The sequence below is a fragment of the Labeo rohita genome, chromosome 15, assembly GCF_022985175.1.
Source record: "Labeo rohita strain BAU-BD-2019 chromosome 15, IGBB_LRoh.1.0, whole genome shotgun sequence".
Lineage (NCBI taxonomy): Eukaryota > Metazoa > Chordata > Actinopteri > Cypriniformes > Cyprinidae > Labeo > Labeo rohita.
Window position 1 is genome coordinate 30,100,294 of NC_066883.1, and position 20,091 is coordinate 30,120,384.

The following is a 20,091-nucleotide window of genomic DNA, read 5'->3' on the forward strand; positions in this document are numbered from 1 at the left end:
AAAAAAAAAACATGGTTTTACTATAGGAAAAGTGGTAACTATGTTTTTTTTGTTTGCCATATTTATTACCATTACTACAAATACCATGGTTAGCGCAAAATTATGTTTAATTTGTTAAACCATAGTAAATGTGGTTTTTGGGTTTATTTGTAGTAAAATAATGGTTCACACCTAGCTGCGAAATATTGAGTTTTTTGTTGTGATATAATATATAATTGTAATTTTATTATTATTAGTCATGTTAAAATTAATTGTTCTCAAAATTGCTAACGATATTGTTTAATCAGTGTCATCAGTTGAGTGATTCACAAGCGCGTTGCGAATCGGTTCACTAGAGCGATTCATTCGGGAGTCGTATAGAAAGAGGCCAGCTGAGGGGGCGTGTAGCGCACGTTCATGCTGAAGTTGGGCACTTGGAGAGCTCTGCGCACTGCGAAGGGAGGCACGAAGGGATACGGAGGAGTCTCCAGTCCTTCTTCAGGTCTTGTTCGTCCTTAAAGGAGCTGGCAGCGGACATGCCCAGACCAGTACACCGTCACTGAGGACCGGGGATTCAGCTCTTCGCCTGGTTTAAACTGGCTAGAATGAACGGAACCGCAGACATCTGCAACCACTGCCGGAACATGATCAGAGAAAAGGTAACGTCGTTTTCCAAGTAGTTATGCTTCCAAACTGTTATTCTGCATCAGTTGGGGCTTATTTCAGTCACACGTGTTTCTTAAATATGCATTTGTTCCTGTTGGTGATCTTGCTGCATTGGTTTGTAATGCATTTTATGGGTTGTGCATAAGTATCAGACATTTCTGTATCTCTGGCGACCCAGAGCGGTTTACTTATTTAGTCACCTACATTACTTTATTTTTTCAAACGAACCAATATCTATTTGCATTGTATATACATATTTTTAAACTGATAGACAATTGGATTAATACTTACTTCAACCGTGACTATATATATATATATATATATATATATATATATATAAAAATTATTTATAAAAAGTGATGCATGCATGTGTGTATAAATGATAACCTCTTTTGTAATAAGTCACAAAGTTATCTATCTATCATCTATCTATCTACCTATCTATCTATATATATATCTGTCTATCCACATACATGCACATACACACACATACACACACACACATATATATATATATATCCTCATGATAACCTCTTGCAAAGTAACATAAAAAAAATTAAATTATAAAATAATAAACAAGATCTATCTATGTACATACATACATCACATACACACACAAACACATCCTCCATATATATCCTCATGATAATCCCCTGTAAAATAAAAAATATATAAACTATAAAATAATAAAAAGCTCTATCTATCCATCTATCTTGTTTATTGTTACATAATCGCAGGTTTAAGTAGTTTAATAGCATTTCATCATACTTTGATTATATCAGAGTCTGACTAACTTAGTAACCTACTCATCTCATCTGAAATCCGGCTATCATCTCTCTCTCTTTTCTTTGGCCGGAATATGTTATTTTTAGCTGTCATTAATCATGTTGAACACATGTGACCTACTTCTGCTCTGCACATCTTCCTCTCACATACACTCTGCCAAAAGTTGTTGTAAATCAAACTGGACTTTAGTACTGAAACACGAGCCAGCATTTATCAGATCGAACTGTTGGCTGCAAGCACTTTGTTTGATCTTCATGTCTATAACAGCAGCTGGGAGCAAATACTGCAAGTTATCCTGTGGCTGTATGCAAACCTGTATTTTTGAGTGCCTGACACAGTATGTGTGTGTGTTTGGATAAAGCCTGTTATATGAGAATGGTTTGGGGGATTTGTGGTCAGCCTGTCATGTCGACAGGGTTCTTTATTACCCGTTTCACTGGTTGTGATAACTCTCATCAGCATGTAGCTGGTCTCTTCTCACCTGTTGCTCTCCCTGGTTGGGATCATTCGGTTCAAACTCTTCTCTGTCCTGCCTTGACCTGCAGAAAAGAGTCGAATCAGAACCAATTATTTCCAGTTAGGAACAATTTATGCATTGGTGCAGTAAAGGAATAGTTCCCCTAAAAATTAAACTTATAGCAAGTTTCCAAATTGGAACTCAGACTGGGAAATTCTGAGAACAAATGAAACGAGAAGAAACTCTGTTTGGCATTCTGTTAAAGGGACAGATTACCCAAAAATGAAAATTCTGTCATTGATTACTCACCCTCATGTCGTTCCAAACCCGTAAGACCTTTGCTCATCTTTAGAACACAAATTAAAGTATTTTTGATGAAATCCGAGAGCTTTCTGACCCTGCATAGACAGCAGTGCAACTGACACGTTCCCAGGCCCAGAAAGGTAGGAAGGGAATGAAGAGGAGCAAATGTCTTACAGGTTTGGAACAACATGAGGGTGAGTAATTAATGACAGAATTTTAATTTTTGGGTGAACTATAATTTTAAAATCTTGTAAAAGAGCCACTGTTCTCTGGCAATAAATTTTGGCTTGCACTTCTGTAACCGAAATTAAATTTCTTTTCTCATGTATCATGTCAGCCTTGTTCCCACCCTGGCTTAAAGGAGAAGTTCACTTCCAGAGCAAAAAATTACAGATAATGTACTCACCCCCTTGTCATCCAAGATGTTCTTGTCTTTCTGTCTTCAGTCGTAAAGAAATTATGTTTTTTGAGGAAAACATTTCAGGAATGTTCTCCATATAGTGGACTTCTATGCTGCCCGCGAGTTTGAACTTCCAAAATGCAGTTTAAATGCAGCTTCGAAGTGCTCTAAACGATCCCAGCCGAGGAAGAAGGGTCTAGTGAAACAATCGGTTAATTTATAAAAATTAATATTTTTATATACTTTTTAACCTCAAATGCTTGTCTTGTCTAGCTCTGCGTGAACTCTTGTGTATTCCGGTTCATGACATTTAGGGTATGTTGAAAAACTCCCATCTCATTTTCTCCTCCAACTTCAAAATCGTCCTACATCGCTGTTTTACTTCTTTTGTAAAGGGTGTTTGCTCTTCTTTGCATGTTCACTTTGTAAACACTGGGATGGTACTTCTGCAGTGATTAACCCGGAATGCACATAATTTACGCAGAGCTAGACAAGATGAGCATTTGAGGTTAAAAAGTATATAAATTGAAACTTTTTTTTAGAAAATAACCGATCTACCTGTTGCTATTTTTACAGAAACACAACTTGGAAAATAAAATACTGATTTGATGACCACAGCTACTGAAAGAGCTTAAACCAAATGCCATGCCATCAAGTTTTTTTCCTCACAAAGAGAGGATATTGAGTTAAATCCACGCTGAGAAACTCCTTGACAAGCGTGACAAGCCTCGGCATGTTTACATCCTGCCAGGATGGCATCTAGCGTTTCTTGTCTCTGCCGTTTGTAAGCTCTTTAAGTAGCTGTGGTCTACTGAAAGTCTCAAAGGCATCAGAGCTAAAGTGGAAAGAACAAAGACGTGGGTCTTTAGGAAGTTTTATTCATCTACAGGCATCTTCCGATTCTTTTCTTCTCTTCTTATCGCTAGGAAAGCAGAAAGACTTACATCGCTTTTCCTGTTGCCCTTTGAAAATTATAACCAAAAGCCGAAGAATGTAGCATCGTATCAGTATTTTATTTTCTGAGTTGTGTTGCGGTAGAAATTGCGACAGGTAGTGCCAAAGCTTTCAGAGTGCAACGTCATCAAAATAATGACGCCCCCCCGTAGTCTAAAATATGTATAAAACAATGTGGATTTTTTAAAGGAATGCAAACGTTATATTGACAAGTCTTAATACCAGGGGTTCCTTTTAAAAAACGTCACTTTTAACCTTATAAAACAACTCAAGACTCACATAGAGCAAAAATGTTTTGTCATTATCACCTGATCCTATACCACCTGTGTTGGTTCATGTTTACCTGTCTTTATTCCTGTTTGCTGTCACATGCTTCAGTGAAAAGCAACAATGGTCCTACTGTGGAATTTGAACAGTAACAAGACTGTGACTGGTTTGTTATTTCAATGTTTTCTTACTCGAAAGACAGAGAGATAAAAGCCCCATATAGATTGTGCTGCTGAATTTTGCAGATTCAGCAGCTGACACACTTCCTGTTCCTCCAGCTGCTGTGTGTGCTGGCGTGACATAATTGACCAATGAATCGCACTGCCCCATTACCACATAGTGACCCGCCGGGAACAGCATCAGTGCCTATACGTGGTGCAGTCATGTTTGAGCAGAGATCTGTGGGTAGAGTTTGCCATGAGAACTACCAATGCTCCAAACCACTAATTGAGTGAGGACGCAAGTGCCGGCTGGCACTTTTGTCATGGTGCCATCAGGCGTCTGATCAAGCAAAACTAAAACCTGTGCATTCTGCCAGTGTTGCATAATCTTTTATGAGTTTAATGTCATCATTCAGGGGCCACAGACTCTGACGCAATAAAGTGATCATCGGGGGAGGATCCTCATGAGAGGAACAGTAATGCTGTTGTGTAAGAAAATGGAAAATAAAAACAACTTACAGAAATTACTGTATAGTGTCCAAAACTTGCATATTTTTATATATCATTTATATAGTATTTATTTCAGTTTTAGTCATTTTAGTACTTCAACTTTTCTAATTTTTAATGCTGTTTTGTTAGAAAAAAAACATACAGAATTTCTTTTTTAAGTCCAAAAACTATTTTTTTTTAATGATTTAGTTTATTTCATGCACAATGTACAATCATTTCATAATAATGGAATTTATTTTATTCATTTTTTATATTTCAAATTTTATATATTGTTTATATAGTATATTTTTCTGTTTTAGTTTTAGTCATTTTAGTACTTGTGGAAAATGAAAAAAAAAAAAAAAAACATACAGAAATTTCTTTTTAATGTCCAAAAATGCAATTTTTGTTTATAAATTAAGTGTATTTCATGCACAATGATTTCATAATAAAGGCTTTTATTAGTTTTTTTGTGTGTCTAATTGCATATATTGTTTATATAGTATTTATTTGTTTTAGTTATTTTAGTACTTCAACTTTTCTCATTTTTAATGCTGTTGTGTAAGAAAATGTAAAAAAAAACATACAGAAATTTCTTTTTAATGTCCAAAAATGCATTTTGAATTTTTTTTTATTTTTATGATTTAGTGTATTTGATGCACAATGTACAATAATTTCATAATAATAGAATTTATTTTATTTCTAATTTTATATATTACTTATATAGTACTTCTGCTTTTATAATTTTTAATGTTGTTGTGTAAGAAAATGAAAAAAAAAGACAAATTTATTTTTAATGTCCAAAAGTGCATATATATATGTATATATATATATATATATATATATTTTTTTTATTATTTTATTATTCAGTTTTATTTTTAGTCATTTTAGTACTTCAGCTTTTCTAATTTTTAATGCTGTTGTGTAAAAAAAAAAAAAAAAAAAAAAAAAAAACCCTACAGAAATTACTTTTTAATGTCCAAAAAGTGCATATTTATATTTTTATGATTTATTTTATTATATTATCAATGAGCTGGTGAAAAATAATTTCATAATAATTACATTTATTTTATTCATTTTTCATATTTCTAATTTTACATATTATTTTAAAAGTATTTATTTCAGTTTCAGTTTTAGTCATTTTAGTAGTTAAACATTTCTAATTTAATTTTAAATCTGTTTTGTAAGAAAATGTAAAAAAAATCCCACAGAAATTACTTTTTAATGTCCAAAAAAATGCATTTTATTTTTTTTATGATTTTGTTTATTTCATTTGCAATCAGCTGGTGTACAATAATTTCATAATAACATTTCTAGTATTTATTTATATTTTGAATTAGCCTATTTTTATTTTCATTTGAATTTTAGTTTAAGCTTTTGTTTTCTTGCTTTTGCCATTTTTATTAGTTATTTATATTTCTAATTTAATATATAACCTATTCAGTATTTATTTTAGTTTTAGTCGTTTTATTACTTCAGTGTTTTTTAGCTTTTAATGTAATTTTTAAAAATATTTTTATTGTTATTTTAGCTTAATGTGTTTGTTTAATTGGTTTACTATTAAACATATTTTTAATGCTCTGTAGTCAAAATGTGAACATTAAAACCCATTTTCACTATAAATTACACATCATCCTAAATTTAATTTATCCTTGGCTTTACCAAGTCTTTATTCTAAGACTCAGTAAACCGCTACATAATAACCCTTCGTTCTCTTATTACGTCCCATTAAAAAACTTGACTGGAGATCAAAACTAATCCTAATCCTCACCGAGACACTGATTAGTGGCATTTTGTGCCAGAATGTTATATCACACTCTCTCTCGCTCTCTCTCTGACCCTTCCTCTTCCATATTTTATCCATGTAGTCATTTTCTGTCTCTTTCTGTCTCCATATCTCTAAACTCAGTAAGAGTAGGCCTTAAGAAACAGACTCATTTGTTTAAACTAAGCACAAAGTGGACTTATGTAAGTGCTTTACAAGTGTGTGCTTTTGTTCTACACCCACTTTTGCTGTCATGGAGACAAATATTTCTGCACTTTCCCCCAGAACATAAGACACGATCAGTCCCCGACAGACCCACGTTTTTAACCCCGTCGTCTTTTTAAAACGAGTTGCACTTCTCGTCTCTTTGGCTGAAGGCAGGGCGCCAGGTCCTAGACGGGAAGGAAGCATATAGGATTCATGGACAGCCATTACGGATCAAAAGCTTCACTGGGCAAAAGCAGAACAGCATCCTTTAATATGTAAAACCAGACATGCCCAAAGGCGAGAGTACTGTTCAGACACCTCCACTGTAATCCAGAGTCCATTTGAGCAGTGAGAACAGACTTATGAAGATCAAGGAGTGGCCGTTCAAAGCTTAAAACCACAACCTTGATTTTTATGAAATGACCTGTACGTACAGCACAAGCATTAAAACCACCCTTGTAAAACTGTACAGGTTAGCCAAATGAACAATTTTTGGGTGGTAACCTTAGATTTGCTGTGGTGGGTTTTATGTAAGCATGAAACAAGTAGTTAAAACCATGAAATCATAGTTATATTACTTAAAATATTGCTCTTCTGACAAAATAAAATTATTGTTGGTACACTTTTCCCCCCAAAAGATGTATAAAACAGTACATCTATAGTATTTGATTATTATGGTCAAATTTTGTAAAGCCTCGGGTTAATTAACAGTAAAATTTGTACTATTACCAATGATAAATTCTTTCTGCATTTCTGCGCACATCTATGGAAGCCCATTTCAGCCAAATTCTGACTTTTTGAGATAAATTCACAATTGCGAGTTATACGCATATATATATATATACACACACATATATATATATATATATATACACACATATATATATATATATATATATATATATAGATATATATAGATATATAAATTCAATTCTGATTTTCTATTCTTTTTTTTTCTCAGAATTACATGATATGAACTAAAATTCTGACTTTTTTCTCAGAATTGTGTGATAAAAAGTCAGTTGTGTGTTACAAAGTCAGAATTGTGAGATATCAATATGCAGTTCTGAGAAATAAATTTTTTTTTAGAATTGTGAGAGATAAATATGGTCAAATTTTGTAAAGCCTCGGGTTAATTAACAGTAAAATTTGTACTATTACCAATGATAAATTCTTTCTGCATTTCTGCACACATCTATGGAAGCCCATTTCAGCCAAATTCTGACTTTTTGAGATAAATTCACAATTGCGAGTTATACGCATATATATATATATATATATATATACACATATATATATACATGTATATATATATGCATATATAAATTCAATTCTGATTTTCTATTCTTTTTTTTTCTCAGAATTACATGATATGAACTAAAATTCTGACTTTTTTCTCAGAATTGTGTGATAAAAAGTCAGTTGTGTGTTATAAAGTCAGAATTGTGAGATATCAATGTGCAGTTCTGAGAAATAAATTTTTTTTTAGAATTGTGAGAGATAAATTTGCAATTGCGAGTTATAAAGTTCAATTCTGATTTTCGATTCTGACTCTTTTTCTCAGAATTACATGATATAAACTAAAATTCTGATTTTTTTCTTAGAATTATGTGATAAAAATTTGCAGTTGTGTGTTATAAAGTCAGAATTGCGAGATACAAATGTACAGTTCTGAGAAATAAAGAATTTTTTTAGAATTGTGAGATAAATTTGCAATTGCGAGTTATAAAGTTAAAGTCTGACTTTCAATTCTAACTTTCTCAGAATTGCGTGATATAAACAAATTATACTAAATTGCAGTCATGTGTTAATGTCAGAACTACGAGATAAATTTGAAATTCTGAGAAATAAATTTCAATTCTGATTTTTTTCTCAGAATTGTGTAATATCAAATTGCAATTGTGTGTTATAAAGTCAGGAATTGCAAGAAAGAAATTCGCAATTCTAAGAAATAAAAAAATTGTCAGTATTGTGAGATATAAACTCGCAATTGCAAGTTAGAATGTTCAATTTTGACTTTCAATTCTGCCTTTTTTCTCAGAATTGTGTGATATTAAATTGCAACCATATTATAAAGTCAGAATTATGAGATATAAATTCGCAGTTATGAGAAATAATTTCTTAGAATTGTCAGAGATAAATTTGCAATTGCGAGTTCAATTCTGACTTTTTTCTTAGAATTGTGCGATATCAAATCGCAATAAAGAATTTCTTAATAATTTCTGAGAATTGTGAGAGATAAATTTGCATTTGTAAGTTATAAAGCTCAAATCTGAATTTCAATTCTGACTGTTTTCTCAGAATTCTGATATTAAATCGCAATTGTGTGTTATAAAGTCAGAAATTGCGAGATACAAATTCGCAATTCTAAGAAATAAAGAATTTCTCAGTATTGTGAGATATAAACTCGCAATTGCGAGTTACAGTATTCAATATGGACTTTTTTCTCAGAATTATGATATAAACTTAAAATTCTGACTTGTGATATCAAATCGTATTTGTGTGTTATTAAGTCAGAAATTGCAAGATAAAAATTTGCAATTCTAATAAATAAAGAATTTCTCAGTATTGAGATAAAAATTCAAAATTGTTAGAATGTTCAATTTTGACTTTCAATTCAGACTTTTTTCTCAGAATTGTGTGATTTTAAATCGCAATCATGTTATAAAGTCAGAATTACAAGATATAAAGTTCTGAGAAATAAAGAATTTCTCAGAATTGTGAGATAATTTTGCAATTGCGAGTTAAAAAGTTCAACTCTGACGTTCAATTATGATCTTTTTCCTCAAAATTCTGAGATATTAAATCACAATTGTGTGTCAAAGTCAAAATTGCAAAATATAAATGTGCAGTTCTGAGAAATAAAGAATTTCTCTGAATTGTGAGAGATATATTCGCAATTCTGAGTTATAAAGTTCAGTTATGACTTTTTTCTCAGAGTTGTGTGATATCAAATCGCAATTGTGTTATAAAGTGTGTTCTGAATTCTGACAGTTCTCACTGAATTGTTTATATTTCACAATTCTGAGAAAAGAAGTCAGAATTGCAAGATATAAAAGAAAAAATTGTGAGGAAAAAAGTCATAAACTCACAATTGTGAGAAAAAACATTTGTGAGATGAAAAGCTGTTATTACCTTTTTTATTTTTTATTCAGTGGAGGAAACAGGCTTCCACACAGATCTCGACTAAACGCATAATCTCATTTAAGATTTGACATTTTGGTTATCATGAACTGGTATTTGGTTCTTTGTCTGTACATTGAAAAAAATTTGTGTGTAAATGTTTTACTCAGAAATTGCTAGTAAATTTCACTCTCACACAATTTCAATCTGCCAGAAACACACTGAATTAAGTAGAAAAACTAAAATAATGTATATTTTTTTGTAATAGTATTACTATAATCTATGTTGTTTTATTTAAAACATTTTTTACTGTGTAGACATTTCAGCAATTTTCGTGTTTATTTATGTGCACAGATTACTATTTACTCATATTCATAGATTACATTTTTAGAACTTTCTTGTCATTTTTATTTGTTCTAATTTAAAAAAGCATCTTTAAATCTGGACACTCTCCCAGACTATTTTGAGGAAGACGCTGCTTCTATCCATGGACACTCATGCTGCTGTCATGACAACAGAATCATTACCATGGTTCCGCAGAATGATAGTCTCAAGCATTATCAGTGCTGATAGTATGCTACGTTTTGATTGGCTGGGAGCGGTGATGCGTTTTCAAGGTGGGGGTCACGGTGGTCAGAGTGCCGAGTCAATGTTTCCGTGTGTCAAACAAGTCTGGACGGCAGATCATTGCAGCCTCATTGCAAACACACACAGACTTTACACACGTTAAGCACAGAGAACAAACTAAACGAATTCAATTAGTCTCACATACCCTGCGCTTCTCCCTCTGTCTTATCCATATCTCTTTTGCTTGATATTGATTATTCAGGAAGTTAAAGACTTGTATAAATGGATATGCCTTGTAAAAACAGACACTACCATTCACAATTATGTAAGAATAATTGTGTCCTTCCACAATTTTTGCATCCTTGGAAAAACAACTTGACTCATGCTTGTTAACTTGTGGATCAGTTTTAATGCTAAAATGTGTGCCTGGTTGAGAAGACCCTTATTAGTTCTAGGTTAGTGTTTTATAAACAGCACAGGTTTCCAACAAGGCTACAGAGTGGAGGCAAAACACTTCTGACCGCAAACACAACACCGTCTGTGTATTTGTGGTGGTTGCGGGTGGGTGATGGGATATCCTGAACAAACCCGAATCCTGAAGAGAAGGAAGGAAGGACAGATAAAGTGAACGACAGGGAAAGAAGTTTGGTGTGTCCAGGCCTCGGATCACTGAACTGAAGTGACCCTTCCACCCTTGGCATTATAGCCAGTGTAGTGAACATACACACACACACACACACACACACACACATAGATAAAACACAAACACAGTTTTCGTGGAACTCTTACCTTTCTGTGTAACAGGAAGACTGGGAGGGACTTCAAAATAAACCCCAGATGGACCTGAAAATCAATGTTGTGCTTTTTTAAAATATATGTATATATATTTAAAACAAATGTGTATACGTTCATTAGAATACCTTCTGAATTTATTTATTTATGTTTGTTAAACAATTTCTGAGGCTTTAGTGTGTCTAAAATACAGACTGCTTTCAAACAGGTTTCACCTGTCTGCCATTAGTTGAATACACAAGTAGCCCCGCCCCCAAACTCACACCATTGGTTAAGCCACTGTTGCTGTGCAGAATTAAGCTACAGATGGCTTACTTAGTTGTCTCTGCATATTTAGCTGAGCATATAGAAAGTGTTTCAACATAAAAAAAAAAATACATAAACTACCAGTCAAAAGTTTTTAAACAGTAAGATTTTTAAAGTTTTTACGGAAGTCTCTTCTGCTCGCCAAGCCTGCATTTATTTGATCAATTTTTGCTATTTAAAATAAATGTTTTCTATTTGAATATATTTTAAAATGTAATTTATTCCTGTGCTTTTAAAGCTGAATTTTTAACATCATAACTCCAGTCGTATGATCCTTTAGAAATCATTCTAATATTCTGATTTGCTGCTCAAAAAACATTTATTATTGTGTTGAAAACAGCTGAGTTGAATTTTTTTGGTTTCCTTAATAAATAAAAAAAGTTCAGAAGAACAGCATTTATCTGAAGAAGAAATCTTTTGTAACATTATAAATGTCTTTATCATCACTTTTGTTTAATTTAAAGCATCCTTTTCAAAATGAAAGCATTAATTTCTATAATTTCTTCAATGCTGATCTTTGGATTAAAAAAATGTACTCAACTTAAAATATTGATAATAATAATTAAAATGTTTCTTGAACAGCAAATCAGCATATTAGAATAATTTCTGAAGGATCATGAGACACTGAAGACTGGAGAATGATGCTGAAAATATGCTGTAATTATTTTAGATATTAACCATGGTATTACCATGATATATTTTTTGAAATTTAGCTTTGATCACAGGAATAAATTACATTTTAAAATATATTTAAATAGAAATCAGTTATTGTAAATAGTAAACATATTTCAAAATTTTACTGTTTTTGCTGTACTTTGGATCAAATAAATGCAGGCTTGGTGAGCAGAAGAGTCTTTAAAAAAACGTTAAAAATCGTGTGGTAGTGTACTTCAGTAAATAATTGTTTTTATTTAAAGATATTGTCAGGATATCCTCATCATATTCATCATAAATGTTCTTGTTCCTCAGGAAAAAGGAATGAAGATGTCAAGACTCATATCAACAGGACCAAGTTCATTTATTCCAGAAAATGAGGTAATGCTCAATTTTTTTTTTTTTCAGAGATTATACAGTTACGCTATTATTATTTTGGATATTAACCATGGTATTACCATGATATATTTTTTAATGTACTACCACTAAAATGTCTGTTAAGTCATTAACTAATGTCAACAAACACAACTTTTTTAAATAATTTTAATAATGCATTAGTAAATGCTGAAATTAACATTAACTAAGATTATTAAAAACTGTAGAAGAATTAGTGTTACTAACTTTTACTAATGAACCTTATTGTAAAGTGTTACCAGATTGTTTAATATATTTGAAAGGAGTCTCTTATGCTCACCAAAGCTTAATTTATTATACAGTAAAAACAATAATATTGTGAAATATATTTACAATTTAAAATAACACTTTTCTGTTTGAATATATTTTAAAATGTATTTTATCCCTGCAATGCAAAGCTGAATTTTCAGCATCATTACTCCAGTCTTTAGCATCACATGATGCTTCAGAAATCATTCAAATAATCTGATTTGCTAATATGCGAAAGTACCACAATATTACCACTTTTTTATAATGAAAAATACTCTGTCAACTCAGATACTGTAATCGTTTTTTCTCATGTCAGCTGGTGTTCATTTCACTTTTGTTTTGAGTTCATCTGGTTCAGAGATGATTTTCATTGAATCCGAGTTGCGTGCCGGGAGATCTAAGAAAGTGTATTTAGACTGTAAATTGAATTATGGCATCTGTCCTCGCTTTGCTGAATTAAGATGAACCTGAACCAGAGTTCATATCTTTCTTGGCTGTGATTCATAGCATCACATATTAGTACCTCCTTGCGTTACAAAATCAACCAGACCACATATTTATTTTGTATTACCATCTGACCATTTTTATATAGTCTGTTCAGTATGTCCTAATGTCTGATCCTGATCCCTAGATCATAGGAGCCATACCTCTGAATGACTCGACGGTGATGTTCTTAGAAGAAGAGTTCAGCGGTCGTATGGACAACCTGACGCAGGTGATGGGCCTCCACCCGCACTATCTGCAAGCGTTCCTTCGCTGCCACTATTACCTCTTGAGGATGGACGGCCCCCTACCACTCCACTACAGGCATTATATCGCTATAATGGTACAAACAAACAAAAACACTTTCAAAATAGACTCTATTTAACTGGAATTGTATTAAGAGGGATTTTTTTGTCTCTTCCAGGCTGCAGCGCGGCATCAGTGCTCCGCGCTGGTCTGTCAGCATGTGCAAGAGTTTGAGCAGATAGGCGTGTGTTCTGATTGGCTGAGAGGTCTGGAGTTCTGCCCACAACGACTTCGCAACCTCAACGAGATAAACAAGATCCTTGCACACAGACCTTGGCTTATTACCAAGCAACACATACAGGTAAAAACTGTTCTGTTCACCCGAAAATGAAAATTCTGTCATTAATTACTCACCCTCATGTCGTTCCAAACCTGTAAGACCTTCGTTCGTCTTCGGAACACAAGTGAAGATATTTTATGATGAAATCCAAGAGCTTTCTGATCCTGCATAGACAGAAACGCAACTGACCGCAATTGTTTGTTATATTTGTTTGAATCATATCTATGTCAGATGTTAATGATCTCACACTCGTGTTTTTCAGGCTCTGGTGAAGACAGGAGAACATAGCTGGTCTTTGGCAGAGCTGGTTCATGCTGTCGTACTGCTGGCTCATTTCCATGCCTTGGCTAGTTTTGTGTTTGGTAGCGGTGTCAACCCTGACCCTGAGGTCACAGAGGTCAACGGGGTCACGGATGACCTTTGCCCTCCGGCCATGGCGGGTTTATGCACCTGCCACCTAACAAACAGCAACCGAGCCAACAGGAACCCCCTGCATAACCCTGACACTGGGGTAGGAAAACATGACAACGTGGCCATGTGTTGTTTTTGTATTTTTATGGCAGGAAAACATGTTCAGATCACATCTGCCAATCCAAAAAAAACCAAATAAATAAAAAGAAAGGAAAAAATAAAAAAGTTATATTCTGCATTCAGATTTTTTTTGTATTTCTAATTCCCGTTCTAAATGTATCTGGACATTTTGCGTTTAAGAATTTTCTTTTTCATCCATTTGGATTATTTTTGTTACTGTAATACAGTATTTTAATGCATTACAGCAAAAAAAAAAATTGCTTAATTGCCATGAAAAAATAATTTTACATTGCAATTATGATGTTGCATGAATACTATATGTTGTATATTATATATATCTTATAAAATAAAATGGTATATTATTATAATGTACATATATATATATATACATATATATATTACTATAATGTATATACAACAATCAATTATATATACACCACCAGTCAAAAGGTTTTGAAATTTAGCTTTGAAATCACAGCAATAAATTACATTTTAAAATATATCCAAATAGAAAACAAAAATATACAACATACAATTTTACTGTTTTTGCTGTACTTTGTATCAAAGTACTTGGTGAGCAGAAGAGGCTTTTTTAAAAAACATTAAAAATCTTACTGTTCAAAAACTTTTGACTTGTGTGTGTGTGTGTATATATATATTTATATATAGGATAAGTTTTATGACATTATGACATTCACCTGTATATTAATTCTGTCTGATGTGTGATTCAAGATTTTTTTGGACAATTTTTCCATTTTTGTGTATTTCAGAGTGAGCTGGAAGCTCTGATGGAGAGAATGAAGCGATTGTTGGAGGAAAGAGAAGATGATGATGCATCAGAGGAGGAGATGTTCACTCGTTTTGAGAAAGAAAAGAAAGAGAGTCTTCTAGTGGTGTCAGCAGGTATTACAACACAGATACTTCTTGACTACTTTCATAGTACTTATTTTCTTTCATCAGAAAAAGTGCGTGCTAATAAAAACTCAAACTTCTACATATATTTACAATAAAACAGTATTTATTCTCTCTATTTCCCCAACCCCCCTTATTTTCCTTAGCTTTTTGTGGTGGTCTTGTGGTAAAGTGTAAATTAAAGGGATAAATGACCAAAATGCAAATTCTACCATATTTGAACCATTCTTTGAAAACAAAGGATCTATCAATCTTTAGTTTTATGTACTTGTATTAAAATGTAAATTTTCATCTGCAGGGTTTGATGAGGAAGTGGTGCCTCCTTCTCCCGTGGCTCGGTTTGTAGACGACCCGTCATTTGGATACCAAGACTTTGCGCGACATGGAGAAGACAACCCACCCACTTTTAAAGCACAAGTATGACAAACACATATACAGTATGATAACTGATTTTTATACCCTATCTGGCTTCCTGTCTCATCCACGTCCAGCTATTTTTAGCTGTACAAAACAGCTAATTTTGCAGCTTGATATTGCAAATTGGCGTGGTTTGTAGTACAAACAGTTTTAGCGTTTACTGCATGTTGTTATTCTTCTCATTATTCGCCTATAGCGGCTAATGAACTGGAAGTCTTGCCCATAGGCTTGCTTCCAAGGTGGATTGAGAGTGAATGATTGATCATTGTCTTGTTCACTCTATAGGACTACTCATGGGAGGATCATGGCTTCTCTCTAGTGAACAGGTTGTACTCTGACATTGGTCACCTATTGGATGATAAGTTCAGAACAGCGTGTGATCTGACCTATTACAACATGGCCAGTCACGAGGGGGTGGACACCAGCATGCTGCGCAGGGCTCTCTTCAACTACGTCCACTGCATGTATGGAATAAGGTACATCCATAAGCACAGACGACGCTCACAAAGCTTTGCTAATGAAAAAAAAGATGTTAAAGGGCTAGTTCACACAAAAATGAAAATTCTTTCATTAATTACTCACCCTCATGTCATTCCAAACCAGTAAGACCTTAGTTTGTCTTCGGAATACAAATTTAGATTTTTTTGATGAAATCTGAGAACATAGACAGCAATGCAACTACCCTGTACAAGGCTCAGAAAAGTACTAAGGACATCGTTAAAATAGTCCATGTGACAACAGTGGTTCAACTTTAATTTTATGAAGCTACGAGAATACTTTTTGTGTGCAAAAAAATTATGGTTGAACCACTGATTTTATCAATGTCCTTACTACCTTTCTGGGCCTTGAGCTTGTCAGTTGTGTTGCTGTCTATGCAGGGCCAGAAAGCTCTCAGATTGAATCAAAAATATCTTAATTTGTGTTTCTATGAACGAACATCTTACGGGTTTGGAACAACATGAGGGTGAGTAATTAATGACAGAATTTTCATTTTTGGGTGAAATATCCCTTGTCCCTTGCATACAGATACATACTGTACACTGCAGAAATGCAGTATGCGATTGTAATACAGTGTCCAGTATGTACACCCACAGCGCCCCCTAGTGTACTAGCACAGGACAACCAGGAGTACTTCTGAAGTCTAGTCTTTCCTGTCTAATATTGAAAGATAAACATTCATACTGTGTCTGCAGGTATGATGACTATGACTATGGTGAAGTGAATCAGTTGTTGGAACGCAGTCTGAAGGTTTACATTAAAACAGTGACGTGTTATCCAGAGAGAACCACCCGCCGCATGTACGAGAGCTACTGGCACCAGTTCAGACACTCCGAGAAGGTAAGTCATATTATCATGTGAAATACAGTTGAAGTCAAAACCTTGGAGAATTTGCAAAATGTTAATTATTAAGATATTCCACATTAAAGACGTTTACATATAGTCCACAAGAGAAAATAGGTTGATTTTATAAAAATGGCCCCATACAAAACTTGATTCTTAATAGTGTTGTTACCTGAATGATCCAAAGCTGGTTTTTTTTTTAGTGATAGTTGTTCATGAGTGCCTTGTTTGTCCTGAACAGTTAAACTGCCTGCTGTTCTTCAGAAAAATCCATCAGATTCTTTGGTTTTTCAGCGTTTTTGTATATTTGAACTTTTTCCAACAATGATTGTATGATTTTGAGATCCATTATTCACACCAAGGAAAACTGAGGGGCTCATATGCAACCATTACAGAAGGTTGAAACGCTCATTGATGCTTCAGAAGGAAACACAATGCATTAACAGCCAGGGGGGGGGGGTGAAAACTTTTGAACGGAATGAAGACGTGTACATTTTTTGTAAATTTTGCCTAAATAGTATTTTTTTTTTCATTTAGTACTGCCCTTCAGAAGCTACAAAAGATATTTACATGTTCCCCAGAAGACAAAATAAGTTAAATTTACACTGATCTTCAAATTCCAAAAGTTTTCACCCCCCCGGCTCTTAATGCAACTTTTTTTCTTCTGAAGCATCAGTGAGCGTTTGAACCTTCTGTAATAGCTGCATATGAGTCACTCAGTTGTCCTCAGTGTGAAAAGATGGATCTCAAAATCATATAGTCACTGTTGGAAAGGGTTCAAATACACAAAAATGCTGAAAACCAAATAATTTGTGGGACCTAAAGGATTTTTCTGAAGAACAGCAGGCAGTTTAACTGTTCACGAACAACTATCACTAAACAACAACAACAACAACAACAACAACAAAAACACAGCTATGCATCATTCAGGTAACAACACAGTATTAAAAATCAAACGTATGTAAACTTTTGAACGGGGTTATTTTTATAATTTAACTGTTATTTTATGTTGTGGACTATATGTGAATGTCCTTTATGTGAAATACCTTGCTCAGGTCAGTACTAAATGCATTTTGTGTGATCCCTCTTTTTTGGTAAAATAATTAACATTTTGCAGATTCAGCAAGGTGTATGTAAACTTTTGAGCCCGAAAAACACAACACTGATTTTCCTGTAAATATTTTGATATTCTCAAATCTCTTTCTTTCCTTTATCCAGGTTCATGTGAATTTGCTTCTAATGGAGGCACGAATGCAGGCAGAGCTGCTCTATGCTTTGAGAGCCATCACTCATTATATGACCTGACCAATCAGATGCCACCATTTATATGACCTGACCAATTAGACTTCATCTTTTAGGTGATCTCAAACCACACCCACAATATATGACCATCATTACACTTAAATTTAACCAAAAGTGTTTTTCCATCATGGTACATGTCGTTAGCAATTACGTTTGCATACAGTTTTGAATTTTTACCACTGTGTCCACAGTGTATACTTTTTCTTAGACTGTTCAGAATGAAGGACACTAAATACAGGGCATTCTGGCTATAATCCCAAACATCAAAATGGGATATAATGACATGTTCAAATACACTGTCATTTAGAATTGTGGGTGAGCAGTCATGACTTTTATAGGATTAAACTATAATCCTTAATGGTCAGACAAAACATTAAAAACAGAATCCTTGGACTTGACCTGATCAATCAGACGACATCATTTCTGACATCATGACTTGACGAATCACATGTTAACGTGCAATATTTTCTCACTGAAATCTCACTTATACTGTAAGCTTAAATACTGGAGGACTGAGTTCACATTTTTGAAACAGGAAGTTGTCATTATTTTCTTTTTTTGCACATCTGAGAAGAACTGTATTTTGCAACAGAATAAGTTTTCCTTTTGTAAAATCATCATAAATGACAATAACAGAATGTGAGACTCCTGTATGGAGAGAAAAAGTCTCTTTCTTTTTTCTTTCTTTCTTTTTTAAAATCCCTGTGCCTATTGTCTTTCATGTACTTTGTTTGTTTCACATTGAATGTATTGTTTCGATTTTTTGCAGTTTTTGTTTCTAGGCTTTTCAGATCAATTTGGTTTGGTTTAGTTTGTTTGCCTGGAAACTAAAGCTTTTGTAGCATTATTACTGTACTTTCGGTCCTTTACTATTCAGTCTCAGTGTTATACTTTAGATAGCAGCATTGATTTTTTTTTAACATATATGTACGTTGCTGCAACCTGCAATAGCTCTACTAATCTTGTGTCTTTATTTTCTGTGCGAGTGTGTGCGTGAGCTTTAACGTGTAGCTGAATGTCTGTCTGCGTAGGACGAAGTATTTGCACATCTGTTGCGCATCTTTTTCATTGGTGTGCCTCTGTGAAAGAAACCCATGCACAGGAGAATGAGAGTTTGTAAGTGTGAGTGTTATGTGCATGATTGCCTGTAGGGAGCGTCTGGAAACTAACTACTTTTGATACTGTTGATGTGATCATTGCTGTTCATCAAACCATTTCTCAAAGGTTTATTTATGTCGCTTTAAGAATCATTGCTTCATATTTGCACAGCTCTAATCAAGGTGCAGCATCAGTGTCCTTAAAAGTAGATTAAGATTAAACGTTTAGTCAAAAGATAAGCTTTATAGAACGAGATAAAGTGTTGCCCGGTCCAGTCTAACATGGACAGTGCCTTATTCATGTTTAGAAACGCAGGTTGTGATTTCATTTAGTCATATGTTCGCCATTGTTACAAATGTATCATTGGAATGAATCTGTCTTCAAAGTGCCTTTCAAAATTAGTTGCAAAGTTTTCAAAGTGTACAGCAGATTCAATGGTAACAGTTCTTTGAGTAACGGGCATATGTGTCTGTTGCATTTCCTACTTGTGTTTATTCCGATCAAGGTGGTGCTATGAAGCTTTCATGTTCTCCACTCGTTATAAATTTATACATTTCCAAAATGCCCATCACAGACCTGTATGTTTCAATAAAGTTTCTAAACAAATTCAGTTTATGAGTGATGAGTGACTTTTTTTTTTTTTTTTTTGCAGATTATCTGGTTGCTTTTTTGTGACAAATTTATGGCTAAAAGGCTTTAAAATCTATAGTGTTGTAAAATACTATATATATATATATATATATATATATATATATATATATCTGTTCAATATGTTTAATTAGTAAATATAATTAATAATGATAATAAATCTTTACATTATTTACTATAATATTTAATAATAATAAAATATGTAAATATGTATTATAAATTAATATTTATAAT

General features: G+C 33.4%; 1 protein-coding gene across 1 annotated transcript; it reads left to right on the forward strand.

The window, feature by feature from the left end:
- The first annotated feature begins 394 nt into the window (after positions 1 to 394).
- sesn3 (sestrin 3) lies at positions 395 to 19,819 on the forward strand. The gene is made up of 10 exons (XM_051128683.1): positions 395 to 638; positions 12,192 to 12,257; positions 13,171 to 13,365; positions 13,447 to 13,629; positions 13,871 to 14,119; positions 14,910 to 15,042; positions 15,350 to 15,468; positions 15,754 to 15,944; positions 16,662 to 16,806; positions 18,028 to 19,819. Exons 1-10 carry the CDS (start codon positions 585 to 587, stop codon positions 18,112 to 18,114), a joined length of 1,422 nt encoding a protein of 473 aa, XP_050984640.1. The 5' UTR covers positions 395 to 584; the 3' UTR covers positions 18,115 to 19,819.
- Positions 19,820 to 20,091: the final 272 nt, after the last annotated feature.

Bases quoted from the DNA above. Each gene is read 5' to 3' on its own strand.
- sesn3 (XM_051128683.1), top strand. From the start codon at position 585: ATGAACGGAACCGCAGACATCTGCAACCACTGCCGGAACATGATCAGA. The intron at 639-12,191 runs GTAACGTCGTTT...CTTGTTCCTCAG, and splicing joins GGAACATGATCAGAGAAAAG to GAAAAAGGAATGAAGATGTC. The intron at 15,945-16,661 runs GTACATCCATAA...CTGTGTCTGCAG, and splicing joins CACTGCATGTATGGAATAAG to GTATGATGACTATGACTATG.